This window comes from Microcebus murinus, chromosome 5, assembly GCF_040939455.1.
Source record: "Microcebus murinus isolate Inina chromosome 5, M.murinus_Inina_mat1.0, whole genome shotgun sequence".
NCBI classification, from domain to species: domain Eukaryota; kingdom Metazoa; phylum Chordata; class Mammalia; order Primates; family Cheirogaleidae; genus Microcebus; species Microcebus murinus.
In genome coordinates, this window is record NC_134108.1 from 26,631,628 (window position 1) to 26,649,537 (window position 17,910).

The 17,910-nt window shown below is 40.1% G+C and overlaps 1 protein-coding gene across 3 annotated transcripts in view; it reads right to left on the reverse strand.

Annotated features, from left to right (window-relative positions):
• Positions 1 to 17,910, reverse strand: part of PDE7B (phosphodiesterase 7B) — a 310,933-nt gene that overhangs the window by 68,510 nt on the left and 224,513 nt on the right. For all 3 annotated transcript variants that reach the window (XM_012739467.3, XM_012739466.3, XM_012739465.3), the window contains one exon: positions 14,200 to 14,283. In XM_012739467.3, coding sequence (XP_012594921.1) covers positions 14,200 to 14,283 — 84 coding nt within the window. The remainder of the gene's footprint in view (positions 1 to 14,199; positions 14,284 to 17,910) is intronic.

Sequence of the window (17,910 nt, forward strand, 5' to 3'; positions counted from 1 at the left end):
GTCTCCAAAACAGAAAATAAATCTAAGTTGTAGGGCACAAAATCAAAGAGCGAGAAAAGAAGGGAGATGGGAAGTTCTTCCTCACTCAGCAAGGATTGTCAAAAAATGGTGGGTCGGGGAGAAAAGGGGATACTGGGGCTTGCAACCTATTTTATGCTTAGTGTGTTCTACTCACCTAATTGCTTGACACCTCTTGGGAGAAAAGACATGAGAATTGTCAGATCCAGGGTCACTGGGGGCAGGAGAGCAAGGAGGGGACGTCTCCCAATCCCTGCCTAGAAATGAACTAGCCGCAGCCACAGCTGTCTTCCCATGATGAATTACCACCTGTGGATGGCCATGCAATAGGGTGGGGCATGGGGACACAGACACCGGGGGACAGGTAGACCTTGCTTTCATTGTTGGACATTGCTTCCAGATTAGATTACCCACAGAGCCCAAATGAGCACAAGAAGGAGAGGGGATGCAGATGCGAGGTCATCACTGTTCTTGCTCTCCTTTTGGTATTACTGGAGGAGATGTGGACGTGGGGGGCAGGGCAGGAATGAGGGGGGGCTTATCTCCACCGGCCCACACTGTAAGAGAAAAGCTGAAAACAATGGCAGAGACTCGGCTGATCAAGGTGGAGCCAGGCCACCACGTTGCTGGCAGGATTTTCTTTTCCGTGGTGCCATGGCTGTGATACTTCTGATGACTCGAGTGTGGATGGCCAGCCAGGTGGCACACAGAATGGCACAATGCATGAGCGCCAAGCTCCAGTGGCCCCTCCCGCTGCCCTGTCTTTACTATTCTACCTGGCCTGCTGCTTCATGGAGAAACTAGATGTCACTGGATGGGAAATTCCTTACCTTTCTGCTATAAAACTTCCCAAACTTCCTACACTGCATCCCTCCTTTCCTTCTTCCCACCTGCTCTGCTAGCAGAGCTGCCTCCTTTTCTTAGGCCAGCTGCCCCCCATCTCCCTAGGATACTTCATTGTCAGTTATCACTTTTCTTGCCCACATATTCCATGGTTCTTTCTCGACTACATCCTTCTCACCATGATTTCAGCACGCTTACATGCCTGCAAAAAATAAAGCAAAACCTCCTTCCTTAGCCCTGCTTTTCCAGCCATCTCGGTCTCTCTACCACCTTACTTACAACCAACCGCATTTCGGAAAGCGATGTGTCTGGATTTGCACAGGGAGCTCCAGTAGTATTTGTCGTAAGGATGGAAAACTGAAAGGGTTAATAAACCATTCTCTTCACTGTAAGTCAAGTGCTTTATATTGTTATGTAGTATATACCCTTCTAAGCACGTCTACAGATGGCCATAGAGAAATGGGAATACTAATAACAGTAATAACAAAACCCCATATGTATTGAGAATTGATACCGTGGCAGGTACTGTGCTAGCACTTCGCACACACTTACTACCTCCCACAATAACCCATGGAGTGTGCACTTATGAATCCCTCATTTCTAGCCCAGGAAGTTGGAGCATGAGGGGTCAGGGGTCTCCTGAGGTCCTGTAGCCATTGCTGCTGGAATCTAAACCCAGGCAGCGGCCCTGGAGCCAGCTCCAACCACCTTCAAGGGGAACCCTTGTGTTATCTTTTCTCTCATTACGTGTGGCAAAATTCATTTTATGTCTTTAAGGTAAGGCTTACGTAAGGGAAGCCATGCGGCTGAGTGGAAAGAAAGGTGGTCAGAAGAGCTGAATCCTGGTTAGTTCTTTCATTACCTGGCAACGAGTCACTTGGCTTGTTTTTTTGTTTTTGCTTATAAAATGAAGAACTGGGCTGAATGATCTCTTGAGTGCCTTCATTTAAAAGTTTTGTGAAGTGTAAAGTGCTGTTTAAATGTGGGTAAGAACTTTGATTTTGTGTACTGTGGAATAAATTTCATCTTTAAATGACAAGCCGTCATTGTGAAGTAGCATACATAGCTTTTGACAAACACCCAATTTCACAGTTTCCAACCGATTTTCCAGTGTGGCCTATTAAATTATGTTTTCTGGCCCATGGCTGCAATTTCATTTTCTGCACCTTGATATTACTTTATTTAAATAAAAAAATAAAGGTTCTATTTCTGGTGGACACTGAGTTTCTTTTTTTAAATAAAGCTCATCTTTTTTCCTAATTATAAGAGGAATACATGCTTCTGGTAGGAAAAAGAAAAACAGAAAAATAGAAAAAAGACAATAATAATCATCTAGAAATAATCATTGGTAGGATTTTGGCATACTTTAATAAACATAGCTGAGATCTCCTTTTTAGATATAGAATTTTGTATTCTGGTTCTTTTTATTTAATATATTATAAATATTTTGAGAAACTGTTTCTTTCAGTGATGCACAGTTTGCACGACAGGAAATAACAAACTGCCCCTTGAGAAAAATTAAAGCAACTGGTGACGGCCGCAAATCTGACTTTAATTTGTTACAATAGCAATTCCATTTCCTTCTTCTTTGGGGACAGCTTATAAGTGTCCTCAGTGTCACCACCACACCCTTCTCTCTTTCTTATCAAAGAACATAAGGTTGGGTGATGAAATGAGCAATTTGTCATTTGGCACCTTCTGGTAGAGCAGCAGGGATATTGAAAAAGATAGTAGAAATGTGGTAAAATCTAATATTTTAGATGTTGAATAAACATATTTTCTCGTGAAGTTATGGAAATATTTATTCAGTGATATTGAAGTAGTTTAATACCAAAAAGGAAATAATCTAAATGTACTATAAGAAGAAAATAATTATATGAAAAATGTTGAAAAGGAGCAATTGTCATATATACATTCCACATAAAAGGAACATATTGCCTACATGTATTGCCTTGAAGCTTAAAATTGATATATAAAAAAGAATCATACTCCACTATGGTTAAGAGCTTGTGCTCTGGAATTATATTTTTGGCTTACAAGCTGGGGTGACCTTAGGTCAGTTATTTCTCCTCTTTGGGCCTCAGTTTCCTCATCTTAAATAATGGTGCCTTTTTCACAGGGAGTTTATAGGGATTAAATGAGTCACCCTGTGCAAAGCACATAAAGCAGTATGCAGCACCTAAGGGCTCCCAACACACCAGCTATTGTTATTATTTGATATAACATGTGTATGCCATAATTGACATATATCAGTGGTTCCCAAATACTCATGGAAGGTCCAGAGCCAGGCTTGTTGCATCAGATTTCCTGAGCACATTTTGAAGCTATCCTGGTTTCTATGTCCAGAGATTCAGGTTCAAAGAGTCTGCAGCTACAGTGTGCTGATGCCTCCTTGGAGATGTAGTGGTAGTGCAGAGAGAAAGATCAGCTAGTCTCTTGGGAGGGTTGAAGAAGGCTTCTCGAAGGTCATGAATGATGATAGCACCAGGGCTCAAAGGGTAAACAGATATTTCCTAGGAGACAAGGGGGCTAGAGAAGGGTGGACTCAGCTGAGACAGAAGGTACATCACAAAGTTCAGCCGTACTTTTTGCGGACCTATTATAAGCAAGACAAACTTCTGGACACATTTGTCTCATCTACTTCTTAACACAACTCAGTCAGGGTGGTAGTATAATCTCCTTCCCTATATATAGACATTGGTAGTTTGGATATCTCTCCTAAGTTCACAATCGAAGTTGCATTCAAACTCAGGACTTCAAAGCTCGTGGTCTTTCTGGTGGCTTCTTCTGTTGATGGTGGTTTAGTGTGTGCAGTGAGCAGCAAGAGTTTAGCGTGCTCAGAGGTCTGGGTGGGGCAACCCTGGTAGAAGAGGCGGAGAGGCAGCCTCTTTGTTATTTCTAGTATTCAGAGCAACCCTCCTGTGCTTCCAGGACTTCAAGACACCTACAGCCTGGGAGCCTTGCCTCAGAGGGATGTGCACCTGGCTTCATGCCTGGGAGTGGCACCTCCCATCTCAGTGCTGTTGAGGTCTCCGTTGTTAGGTGCGGTGGCATTGGCCACCTCCCCCTTGGGATTTCCCTCCTAAGGTTACTTAAAAGTAATAAACCACCCAGGTGCCCCAAGGCAATTTGGTTTGCTAGTTAGAAAGAAAACAAGATCTTCTTGATCTTGTGTGTTAACCCTGACATCTCAATTTGGAAGCACATAAAATATATTAAGGGTATGGAGACTCTCATTTTTTTTTACGTTAAATATATATAGTACATGGAATGGGTACCATGGGAAGTCTCTGAGATCTCCTGAAACTTTGAGAGTGGGTGGCAGTGAAAGGAAATAGCGCGTCATTTTATTTATTAATAAAGTCACAAGAGATAGGCTCTTCCTGACTCTGGGTAGGAAGTTGAATTTAATTTTATTGAATAAACAACTCATTTTAACTTAGTGACTCATAGGGTAACTTCAGTCAAAAGAAACTTAATTTCCCTGCTTCTCTCTATATTCTAGTGTCTCCAAAAGTTCAAAGAAGGCACGATGCTGGAAATACCCTGAGTGGGTTAGGGTTTTGTTCAAGGAAGTGCTGTAGTAGAAAACTGTGCTCGGGTGAGTAGCAAACCTGCTGGACTCCAACACACGCAGCCACTTTTGTACCAAATAGAATCCATGACAAGGGGATAAGGTGGTGTCTGAACTGTAGTGTCTAAATAGTTTCTCCCAGAGGAAAAGAAATTGCTGGTGGGACTTATGGTGGATGGTCTCATAATGCTTTTTGAAATCAAGCTTATTATAAACTAATAGGGGCCCTTGAACAAAGTAGTCGTTGACTTTGCGTTGCCTTTTCTGGCCAAATGGCTCATAGGTGATCATGTGGAATTTCTAAAATGGGCTTCTCATCTGCATGCCAGTATGCTATTTCCAGATCTCTCCTGGACATTTTCACTCGACTTCTGCAAACTCCACCTGTCCCACCGCACTTGCCATCTTTCCCCCAACTCACCCTCCAACTTCCCTTACTGCTGGCCTCATCTCTAATTTTCAGATGGCCAGACCAACTCCTGGAGCTCCCAGTATTCAGGATCTTTAAGTTTTACCTCCTCTGCTAGACAACAACTCTGGATTTATACTTTCATTTCTGCTGCCATCATAGTTGGCTACCCGATTACATTTCTCTTGATTCATTGAGTCTGTCCCTTGTACATCTGGATGTCAGTTTATTTTCTCAGACACTATTTTATCTTTTTTCTCAAAATTTTCTAGTCATCCTCTGCTTAATGAATCAGCATCAAATTCTTCGTCTTGGCATTCCAAGCCTTTCCATTTTCTCTCTAGTCAACATACTTTATTTACTACTTTTTGGACCTTCTTCCTACTTAATGATTTTATGTCCCCATCTGTCAGCTCAGTCTCACTCTTAGGCAATTCCTTAACCAGTCAACACTATAACTTATCTTTCAGGGTTCAGCACAGGACCATAAAGCCCCCCTTTCCTGCTCTTTAGTAATCTCTGCCTTCTCTTGTCTCTGATTATTACTATGTCAATTATTTTGGAATTAGATCATTTACTCTCTTGTATGGTCCTTAGTGTGATATGTATTTGTCTTGTCCATGTAAAGAGATTGTTTATTCTTTGAGGGTGATGAATAGCTCAAAGTTTCCTTTCTAGCCCTCAGAATGCTCTGCCAGGGAATAGCATATAATAGGTTTCTCTCCTATCCCACCAATCCTTGTGGACCTAAACAGAATTGTTCAGGTATTTTCGTTTCATGTCTCCAGTAGTCCTCAGTCTTATTGGTGTCTGGGACAAAAGCTAATCACCATGCAAAAGGCGATCTCAGTGCCACGGTTATTGGTGTGGCTCAGGGCACCTTGGCTTCATGGCCTTCTTGGCATAGAGTGGGTGTTCTATTTGTTGAGTGCCTGAATGATAACTCAGAGGAAATATTGGGCTCCCCGACTCAATTTTCAATTTTTCATCACACAGGTAAAAAGTAAATCCTTTAAATGATGTCAGCCACATTAACAGAAGGCAATGGCTGTTTTCAGCTCTAGCTTTAGAAGGTGAAAATGGTCTCTTTTGGAATATGACTTTTCTTAGACAGATATTTGAAATGATCTTTCCTGACTTCTTTGCTTGGATCCTACTTGAATCTTTCAATAGCATTTTTATCTAGTTGAGTAGAATTGTTGACCACTCTTTTCTGGCTTCTTACATCTTGAATCGTGTTTTAGAATAGTTCTATCAGTTGGCCTTGGAGCACACAGCCCTCCTTAATATTATTGTTGCTTTGTAACTGCTGTGTTTTGACTCCTCCAGGAAGTCTTATTTAATTTCCCAAGACAGAGTTAATTATTCCCTTCCCTAACGACTCTGAATCCTATATATGCATAGATTTCTTATGTATACTGTTATTATAAATATATAAATATGTTATTAGATGTATCACACCCTATCAAAATTTATTTGCTTCTATTTGCTTATATCTCTGTAAATTCCTCAAGGACAGTGGCTGTCTCATTCATCTTTGTATCTCCCGCTCTTGGCACACTGCCTACCATAGGAGGTGCTCCATTGATGTGCATTGATGGAACAGTGACAGGGACAGAGTGAAACTGTTAGGACACCATCAACTCTGTCTTCTGCAATGTAGTGGCATTTTGGTGGCTAGCCATCCCACTGGTCAGGCACTTCCATAGCTGAAGTGCTGGGGAGCTTGCAGCCAGAAGCCCTGGGTGCACATCATGGAGCATGGGCCAGCTGAGCCAGAAACACCACAACCACAACCAGCGCCTTGCCTTTTTTTCTAGAGGAAGATAAATATTGAACTTTGAAATTGTGGGCTGTTACCTTGGCACTCACAAGTGCGAGAAGAAGTCTGAGCTAGCCCCAGTCACCCCCTCCCTTCTCTGTGTGGGGAACACAAGGCTGGGGTGGGGTCCGGGTTTGTGGGAATGGGGTAGCATCCTTTGAATTCAAATCCCCCAGTGAGGATTTTTATTACTGATTCAATCTTGTTGCTCATTATTGGTCTGTTCAGGAGTTCTGTTTCTTCCTGATTGAGTCTTAGGAGGTTGTGTATTTCCAGGAATTTGTCCACTTCTTCAAGTTTATGTGTGTAGAGATTTTCATAGTATTCACAGATGATATTTTGTATGTCTGTAATATCAGTTGTAATATCTCCTTTTTCATTTTTGATTGAACTTATTTGGGTCCTTTCTCTTATATTCCTGGTTAATCTAGCAAGAGGTCTGTCAATTTTGCTTATCTTTTCAAAGAACCAATTTTTGTTTTCAGACGCGTCATACAGAACAGAGAACTCAGATATAAAACCATTCACATACAGCCAACTGTTCTTTGATAAAGCAGACAACAATATACACTGGGGAAAAGAAGCCTTATTCAATAAATGGTGCTGGAAGAATTGGATAGTCACATGCAGAAGCATGAAACAGGGTCCATATTTCTCATTACTCACAAAGGCTAATTGAGATGGATAAAATACTTAAATGTAAGGCATGAAACCATAAGAATGCTAGAAGAAAATGTTGGAAAAACTCTTCTATATATCAGCCTAGGCAAAAAATTTATGAAGATGACTCCAATGGCAATCACAGCAACACCGAAAATAAATAAATGGGACTTGATTAAATTAAAAATCTTCTGCACAGCTAAGGAAATAATCAACAGAGCAAATAAGACAACCTACAGAATAGGAGAAAATATTTGTAAGCTATACATCCAATAAAGGGCTAATAAGCAGAATCTACAAAGAAGTCAAGCAAATCAGCAAGAAAAAAACCCCAATCTCATTAAAAAGTGGGCAAAAGGCATGAACAGAAGCTTTTCAGAAGAAGGTAGACAAATGGCCAGGAAACATATGAAAAAATGCTCAATGTCACTAATCGCCAGGGAAATGCAAATTAAAACTACAATGAGATATCACCTTACCCCTGTTAGAATGGACTTTTTATTATTAAAAAGTCCAAAAACAACAGGTGCTGGCTGGTGTGGATGCAGAGAGAAAGGAATGCTTATACATTGCTAGTGGGACTATAAATTAGTACAACTTCTATGGAAAACAGTATGGAGAGTCCTCAAAGAACTGAAAGCAGACCTATCATTTGATCCAGCTATCCTATTACTGGGTATTTACCCAAAGGAAAAGAAGTCATTTTATGCACTTTATAAACATGCACACAAATGTTTATTGCAGCACAATTCACAACTGCAAAGATGTGGAATCAACCCAAGTGCCCATCTATTCATGAGTGGATTAACAAAATGTGGTATATGTATAGTATGGAGTACTACTAAGCCACGAAGAAGGATGTATAAAGGCCTTTAAGAGTAATTTGGATGGAACTGGAGACCATTATGGTAAGTGAAGTATCTAAAGAGAGGAAAAACAAACACCATGTGTACTCGCTATTAAATTGGAGCTAACCGATGAGCGCACATGTGCAAAAAGAGAAGTAAAACCCACTGGAAATCAAGCAGGGGATGGGGGGAGCAGGAGATGAGGGAAAACCTACCTAATGGGAGCGAAGAACACTATCTGAGTGATGGGCACACTTATAACCCTGACTCAAGCATAACAAAAGCAATCCATGTAACCCAAAACATTTATGCCCCTGTAATATTTTGAAAAAAAATAGTAGTTACTATTTCCAATTGGTATGTATGTTTATGAAAATATCTACAAGATAAATTAAGTGAAAAAGGTAAATTTAGACAGTAATATAGGGTACAATCATTTGTGCATTTATTTATAGATTCTTAAGGAAAATATGGAAAGATATAAAAGGAATCTTCACTTTTTTTTATAAACTGTAGAACTTTGTGCAGATAAAAATAATAAAATGTAACATTTGAGTGTTAAAAAGTCCCCCAGTGATATTTTATTTCAGGTTCTTTGCATTTTGTATGGTTCTTACAGGTGACATTAAAAAGTTTCTTTATGGTTACCGAAAGGCTGTAATCATTTGCTAAGAATTCTCTCTTTGGAAAAGGAGTTTAAAAACAAACTGTCCCTCCATTTTTAAAATGAGGATATCACTTAGCGCTAGATGGTTTCTAACATGCTGGGTGGCTTTTGGTCAACAGCTCTTCACTGAATATATTTTGTGTGTCAAAGAAAGAATGGCTGCAGGGCGTAATATGTTTTAGATGGCAGCTTTTTGAAAAAGCATTCAAGTCTCTGGGTCACTTCTTTCTCATAAAAAGGTTAAAATATATATACATATGTTTGTATATATTGGTTCCATTTCGGAAATAATAAGCAAAGGAAAATATTTTTGTAGCTCTACTAAAATGACCTCATGCTTGTGCAGCTAAAGTGACCCTGACAAGGAAGGCAAGTCTGGAGAAATAGAGGTTTAAAGATCAAGATTAGCAAATTAACAGGCAGGAAAAGCCAAATAGCCAATTAACCTACTACTGCAAAGCCCGGGGCCTGGTGTGGAGCACCGGGTTCTCGGTGGCAGCTGATATTTGGTGTCCTAAAACCTCTGGCTGAAGCTGTTTCCTTCCCTCAAGCGCAACAGTCACTGGGCATGTTTTCTTTTTATGTCACTTCCTCTGTGGAAATCACTTTGTGTTGCTCTGAGATGGTTGCCACGGGAACATCTCAACCTAGTCATTATCTACTCAGGCTACTGATTATATTAAATCAGGAGCCAGAGCTGTAGGGGTTGCTGGGGCCGCCTGCTCTGCAGAAGGTTGTAATTCTGTGGCTTTCACCTCTGTGTCCACACGTCTCTGAACACCCTTCTCCACGTTTTTGCCTCTTTTGTTTTCCCCCAAACAGAATTAGTAAACAAAATGAATCTATAGGAAACAAGCGTTGGGATAATAGAGCTGTTCCATTTCCATTGCTCCTGCCCTCGCTAGCTCACCGTGTTAGTACATCTCTAAGAATAACAATAATTGTCCTCCCTCTTCTCTCACTCTGCTCTGCCCTCCATGCCTAGGTGTAAAGATAATTCTCTTCTTTAAAGGTCTGTGTTTTCTGTGTCCTACACAATGATGCCGAAGCCAGTTTCCTGCTATTTATCCAGAGAAGCTTCTGGAAATTCATAGAGATGCCTCTTTTCTTAATTGTATAAAATAGAAACAGGAAACAAAATTGGCTTACATATTTTTATTGGTCTGGATGGATCTCTTATGAGGAGGGCTTTCTAATTTTTATTCCTGGAATGTATGTGATATTTTATTATTACTTAATGGACAAATTAAAATTGTACATATTTATGGTGCACAACATGATGTTTTAAAATGTGCGTACATTGTGGAATGGCTAAATAAACTTAAATAACATATGTATTACCTCATACACTTATTTTTTGTGATGAGAACACTTAAAATTTATTCTCTTAGCAATTTTCAAGTATGTAATATATTTATTACTATCTTCACTACATTGCACAATAGAGCTTTTAGTCTTATTCCTGTGTGAGATCTTTGAGAGGCATTGTATTGAAGTACTCTTTTGTAGGAAAACCTATATAACAGTTGGCCTTGTAATTTAGTGTCCAAACCCATACATTTTGGGAGTTGGGAGTAAAAGACAGTGCTATTAATAAGTATTCCTGAACAACAGATGCAAATTAAGACTATGCCAGGCAAACCAAGTATATATAGTCACCTTATATGTAGATAATAGGTACACAAGCATGGTGGTACTATGCTCTCCTTTCCCCCAAAATATGTAGAAATGGACATCTCTTCTAGAAGAATATTTATGCAATTAGACATTATAATTTAAATTGGAATTTTAAATCTGGATTAACAACAGAGGTTCCCTTTCTTTTTATACTTCTGTCTCATATAAATTTAGTAATGGGAGTCCATTCTTGAAAGTAAAGTGGTGGTACTGGGAATTGAAAAGAAAAAATATGACATTAAAAAAGGAAAATAGACTGGTCTGAATACGCCTATGGAGAGGTCATAAAACCCTCTTAAATCTGTTAAAAAAAAGTCTAATTAGAGGTTGGCAACCTTGTTCTGTAAAGGGTCATATTATAAGTGTTTTTGGCTTTGTGGACCACATGGTCTCTGTTGCCACTACTTTGCCATTGTAATGTGAAAGCAGCCATAGCTGTCATATAAACAAAGGGGCATGGCAGTGTCCCAGTAAAAATTTTATTTACCAAAATAGGCAGGGGCAGGGAAAGGGGGATAGATTAGGTGTATAGGCTGTCATTTATCCACCCCTGTTCTAGTTAATCTGTTTTAATATCTAGAAACTTTGTTTCTTGTAGAAGATAAGTTATTTTAGATATTAATTATGATGTCCCCTATCCTGCTATGACTAATGGGGCCAATGAAGAAATGCAGTGGGCTTTACTATTTAATATGAATTTTTGTTTATGCACGTTGCAGTGATCCAAGGCACATGTTGAGGTGGGTGGTGGAGGATAAACAGCCAGGGACACTCTGGATAGGGAATGGCAGTTGTGTGGGTTTCACAGGAATTTTAGAAGGTAGGCTGCAGGGATGCAGACTGGGGAATAGAGGCTATGGCACTTTGGCTTTTTCTATACATGTTTTAAAAAAAAAGTCCTAGATTAGATTCTCCCTTGGGAGAGAGAACAAAACTGCAAGCACCCGAGGAAAATGAAGTCTTCGGTCTGCGCCCATACTTGGAAAAAATGGACTCAAAATTAAGGTGATAGAATCACTTTAAGCCAGTTTAGAACTTATAGCATAGAATTGGAATCAGTTGGTAAAGATAAAAGTTTTAGGAGAAAATCCCGAAATGTTCCAAAATGTTTCCCTTTTGGCAGAAAGCACACGCTAACAAATCAGGCGAACTACAGAAGGAACAGGAATGAGATTAAAGAGGATTAGACAGCACATAAGCAGCAGGAGATACAATATATAATATAGTTTATGTGACTGTATGTAAGCTAGATGTCCACATGCCTACTGCTACATGCTAGCAAGCTGCCGTAATTGCAGACTAAGTTAGAAATTGTGGAAGGTAACCGCAGTAATCTCATTGGTTCAAGTTTCAATTCACTGACAGGGTATGTGGGGCATTATACAAAGGGGTGGGTAGTACCACAAATAAAGGAAAAGCTTAGAGGTCTTCAGTCCTATTTGTGCTGTTCAGTTAAACACGGGATGATTTAGATTCATAGTTATTTAACATAATCTTTTTGAGGAGACCCTTTAATTGGTTAAAGTTAGATTAACTATAGTTACTGAGTTTTCAGTAACCATAAAGAGACTGTCCTTAGGATCTTATAGTCTATTTAGGGATGTGTTTTATACACACAGGACAAAAAATTGAGGCCACTTATAAAGCAAAATACCATGAAGGCAAATTAATGTTGCCTTAGCATTTGTCATAAATTCAGAGACATGAGTGAAAGAGTTATCCAGAGTGCAGTACCGAGAAGAATAAAAAGGGAATTTCAGGATAGATGGCCAACATTGTCACTCGACAGGTGGAGGGTCTTAAGCGACAGGTGGGGGCGATGGGGGAGGAGGGGGACCCAGCGTCCAAGGCTGAGACGGGAGGCTGGGGTGAGCCCAGGCACTGAGACATGCTGGAGAACCTCCAGCAGAGGGGGGGCATGGTGGCAGCTTCTTGCAGATGATCTGTCACAGGGTGAATAATATGACAGTGAAATATTATCTGCAGTGAGTTTCTCTTTAAGTTTTTATTGATTTTTGCAGATGTTTTTCAGATTACAAAAGTAACAAAAAATTGTAAAAAAAAAAAAAATCCAAGTGTTACAGAAGCCCATGATGTAGACAGTTAAATATTCTGTTGTTCCACCTCCCAAGATAACCACCATATGCAGTGATGTGGCTTATTGACAGTGGGATTAAATTTTTATTATCATTTGGATCCTTGGAATTATAAAGAGAAATATCTCCTATTTTCTTAATTTATTCATGGTTTATATTAGAAACCATGAAACAGTATCTTATCAACTACTGCAAAGAGGCTTCTTGGTTATTTTCTCCCTCTAACTAACAGGATAGGTTGCTTTTGGAGAGTTCTGGTCTATATGAACTGGATCCCTTGCTCATCCTTATTCTCTCGGTGCAACCACATGCCTGGGACCTGGAAATCCATTTGGTCCAGAGCCTGTCAAAGGTGAAACTTCCGTGGGTAGCTGGAACAGCCCATTCAAGGTCATAAGGAGGGGTCAGAGACACCATTGGCTGTATCCACAGGCTGTATCCAATATTGCGCTGGTCTCGTGACTCAATTCTGCCTTCTATAAAGCAATTTTGGGGGTCTGGGTGGGGAAGGCTGTCTCTAGTATGGAAAGAGTTAATCCAAGTCTTTGTGTCCCTGTAAGAGCTGAAAAAACAGACACTGCACACTGATATGAGAAGTTACCCAGCCAGGAGAAATACAAACATGTCCATCTCCTATTGGCCTTTCAAGGATCTAAGGATCAGAAATAGCAAGTTCTAATTTCTCCTGGTAATTTCCAGGGGTCGAAGTAAATCAAATTACCTCTTTAGCTGAGCTTGTTTATGTCATAGGAAAGTAATATTCTGTGGGTGCAATCCAACACTTTGAAATTCGTAGATGGGAAGTGATATGAGAACCAAACCCTGAAAACCTTGAAGCAAAATGTGAAATTTATCCACTTTCTCCCCTAACTCCCCCACAAGTCCAAAGTGAAGGATGATTACGATAGGAGATACGAAGTCTGGATGACTGGTCTCTGGTTTAGGTTTCCAGAGGAACCTAATATTAAAAGAATTGGGACCAAAACTCCCAATGAGGACCAGTAGATAGAGGGGAAAGGGAGAAGTAAATGAACTTGCATAAGGTTAGTGATGAAGGAGAAAGCAGCAAGTGCAGGCGAAAAGAACTTTGCCATGGTGAAGAGTTTTACCAAGAATGCAAGACTAGACCTCAAGGATTTAGATCAGACAAGCACTGAGGATTAGATAATGGGGGGGGGGTGTTACTAAAGGCAACTGCAGAAGAGGTTTCTCTGTGGGGTTTGAAAAATAAAATCGAATCTCATCTAGTCCGGTCTTGGCTGAAGGTGGAGAGAATGTGTCAGAAAATGAGACTAATAGCTTCCTTGTATAGGGCTTCACCGGTTTTTAAGATTTACATTTTGAAAGCTGACATGTTTTCACTGGACTCTCACTAAAGCTCAGAGAGGCAGGGCAGGGCCAGAATTACTTCCCTGGTGAGGGAATTCAAAGACAAAAGGGTTAAGTTCCAGTTGGCAGGAGAGAGATGCAGGAAGGAAGGCAGACCCTGGAAGGTTTTGAAGTTCAGAGGGAAATGAGGATTCTTTTTTTTTTTTCCTTTTTGAAGAAAACGTTTGTTCCTTTCCAGGTACACTTGATTACTCACTGTTAAGTAGGCGGAAGTCAATGAATGGGTAGGAGCCTCGGCGTTCAGCAGGGACCCCCGTCTGACCCGTTAGTTGTACATCTCCTAGAAAACAGAAAATCCAAACAAATGTTTGAAAACGTTGCCAAGTGTCTTCACTTTTCTTCTGTAAATCCTCTTAGCCAGTTATGCCAATGAAACCAACACCAGATGTCCGGAGAAAAATGATTCCCTCTCGCCTTACTGAACAGAGTGCTATGCGTGAAGGGATGTCTGATTAACGCTGAGTGTAATGAACTTGGCAATGTGATCACAAACGAACTACTGCCCTCTTGTATTTGCCTGGAAGATGGGTCTGTGAAAATCACAACAACTTATGTTTCCATAGTCTTTTTTATACTTCCCAGAGCCATAAAAAGGAAGCATCTGAATCTGGAAAGACAAATGGTGTGTTGAGAAAGTAGTTTTGTCTTATAAGATTTAATCAGCCAGAGTGTCATTTCTCTGGGTTCCAGCACAATTGTTTTCTGACTGGCATCCATTTTCCTTGTCCCCAGGTTGTATCATTCACCTGCTCTAGAATCTGCCCAAAGGCTAGCCTTGTCCCAGGTACATTAGCCACTCCGCCACCCTTGCACATAGGGCAGTCTGGAGAGCCTCTGGGACTTATTTACTTGTTGTTTTCCTTTAATGTCTGTGTTCCTTTTCCGTTTTTTTTTTTTTTTTTTTTGGTGTGTGTCTTGCCTTCCCAATCAAGGGAGTGGAAAGACCAGGGACTTTAGAATGAGGTAGGCCTTGGAGAAGCCTGGCTCTGACATTTGCTGACTGTGTGATCTTGGCAAATTTATTTCTGAGCCTCAGTTGCCTCATTTATAAAATGAAGATGAGATCTACTTCGAAGTATCATCAATCACAGATCCTAAAATGATACCTGCTGCCTGGCAATAAGTGCTGGTTTATTTACTTCTAAACTGCAAAGCAGGGATTGCGTATGCCATGCCATTTGCATTTCTCTGAAGCACTTTGTATATTGTCTGGTACGTAGTGGACTCTAAGTGAATGTCCCTTGTTGACAAGAGTAGATATAAAGACAAAATTCACCAGTTATTACACATAACATGGAGTCAAAGGAGAGGTAAAAATACATGAGGCCTAATATATTTCTGGAAGAACCGAATCAGGGAAGGTTTCAATTCCAGTAGTAATGGGTTCATGGCCATAAACCATTTTGTCCCAGAAGTCAGGTGGCACTGAGGCCCCAGCCTGCCTGGGAAGGGAGAGAGTAACAGTCTTCCCCCTCCTTCCTAACTCCTGGAGTTAGCCAGGGCAGGCTGAGATCCACATCATCTGCTGCCACCCCTGCAACTGACCCTGCTTAAAATGTCGCTCATGGAAGGGCCTTGAGGGTACCTGGGGTTGTAAAGTGCAAGCTGTGAGCTCTGGGGCTGTCCTCTGCTTTGAATTTTATATTGGTGCCTTATTTAATATCTCATATAATCTGATACTATATTGCCATATTGATATTAAAGAATGTCATAACTTATGGATAAAAGAAAGCAAAGTGGGAGGAAGAAGGAAGAGATGGAAAAGTACTTTAAAAATATGAATATAAATTGACATTGAAGAAGGGCATACTGTTAGCTTTTTTAAAAAATTAATTTATATATTTTGATAAGTCCATGGGGTGGATGGTCTATAGTTAAAGGAAAGTGATATAGAAGAGTTGAAGTGTTTTTCTCTCCTTGGCAGTTGTCTTAAATGCCCTGTATTTATAATGTGCTGAAGGGTTTACAAAGCACTTTCACAAACATCACAGTATATTTATTTTCTTGTTTTTCTTGTTGGATCCTCGTAATAGCCTGGTGAAGAGAGCCACTTATTATTATTATTCTCTTTACTTTATAAGTGAGAAAATCGAGGCCCACGGGGAAGAAAGAATGGCTTCCAAGGACTGCTGTTCACCCTGTGGTCCCAGCTAAGGGCTGGAGGCTCTTAAAGGTCTGAGGTAGTAAATATATATGGACTTTAACTGAGCTGCCCGAGTTTATGGTGCTTGAAGCTTATATTAGTAATTAGCACTTACATCTAGGATCTAGGTTGTTAGACTTCATAGGCAGAGCTCTCTCCTCTATACCATTGGTTTCTAACCTTATGGAGTGTGCAGACCTATTTTTTTTTTTCTTTTTTGAGACAGAGTCTCACTCTGTTGCCAGGGCCAGAGTGCTGTGCCATTAGCTTAGCTCACTGCAACCTCAGACTCCTGGGCTCAAGCGATCCTCCTGCCTCAGCCTCCTGAGTAGCTGGGACTAAAAGCATGTGCCACCATGCCTGACTTATTTTTCTATTTTTAGTATAGACAGGGTCTCACTCTTGCTCAGCCTGGTCTGGAACTCCTGAACTCAAGTGATCCTTCTACCTCGGCCTCCCAGAGTGCTAGGATTACAGGTGTGAGCCACTATGCCAGCCAGACCTGATTTTTAAAATGAAAAACAAAAAACAAAAAACAAAAACCTTAGACTTCCCCCATAATAGAAGACTTTAGATTTAGGGGTTGAGGAGATAGCACCCCACGGCAGAATGGACAAAGGGCAGGCAATGCAGTAGGAACTCAGGGACTCCTGTGCTGAGACATCAGCATTTTGCCATCTTGAGTAACTTGAAACAAAAAAAAATAATCACTTTGAGGTTGAACTGTCTAATATTTAAATGGCATAGTGATAGCAATTTTGCCTACCTCACAAGGTTGTTGTGAGGAAATTATAAGATGCGCGAAATAAGATAGTTAACATTTAATGAACAATTTACACTGTGCTGAGCATTTTACATGCATTATCTCATATCACCAACCCAACAACCCACAGTAGGTATTTATTATTCTTAGACTATTTTACAGATAGGCAAACTAAAGCCAAGGCAAATTTGATAATTTGTTCAAATTCATAGAAGTACTAAGGGTAGAGCTTTTGCTTAAACTCAGAATGGATTAAACCCCATGTTCTTAACCACCGTCCCATATTATCAGGATAAAAATTGTTTAAAGAGGTAAGCATTAACGTTTCTTACACAGTGTATGCTTTGATTGTTATTTGCCATTAAACCAAATATAGTTATCACAGTTTTGAGAAACTGAATACCATAGGTATCCACCCCCTTAATGAATTCGAGGCTTAAGCAGATGGATGTTGTTTATTCAAAGAGCAGTGCTGTGGAAATGGGCTGTATGAGCAAGACAACCAAATCCCATTCTGGATCAACAAGGCATCTATTACTTCCAAGTAAGAAATGGAAAGCAATTATTGAAAATATTATTTAGCAGAACTGAAATTAGCTGGCAACTAATTGATTCAAGCTCTTGACTGAGTGCCATTTTCATACTGCTCCCCACTTTTGGGAAAAAGAGACAAATAGCAAAGCAAGCTGATAGCAAAGATACCTGAACAAACAAAACATAACAAAACAAAATCAACAGCAACCACAACAAACGGCTAAACCATACCCAAAAGATTCAGTTTCAGTTCCTACGCTGTCTGTAACTACAATGGCACTCCGAGAAGCTGATTACTTAATGATGGCCCTTTGGTGTAGCAAACAATTGTTTTCAAAAGGATTAAATCATGTCAAAAAATACTGGTAAGGCAGGAGGCAGGACAATTGTAAGTGGGCTAACAATGCATTTTGGAAAATTTTCAACACCAGAAAAGTTAAATACAAACAAAGTAAACATTCTGTATC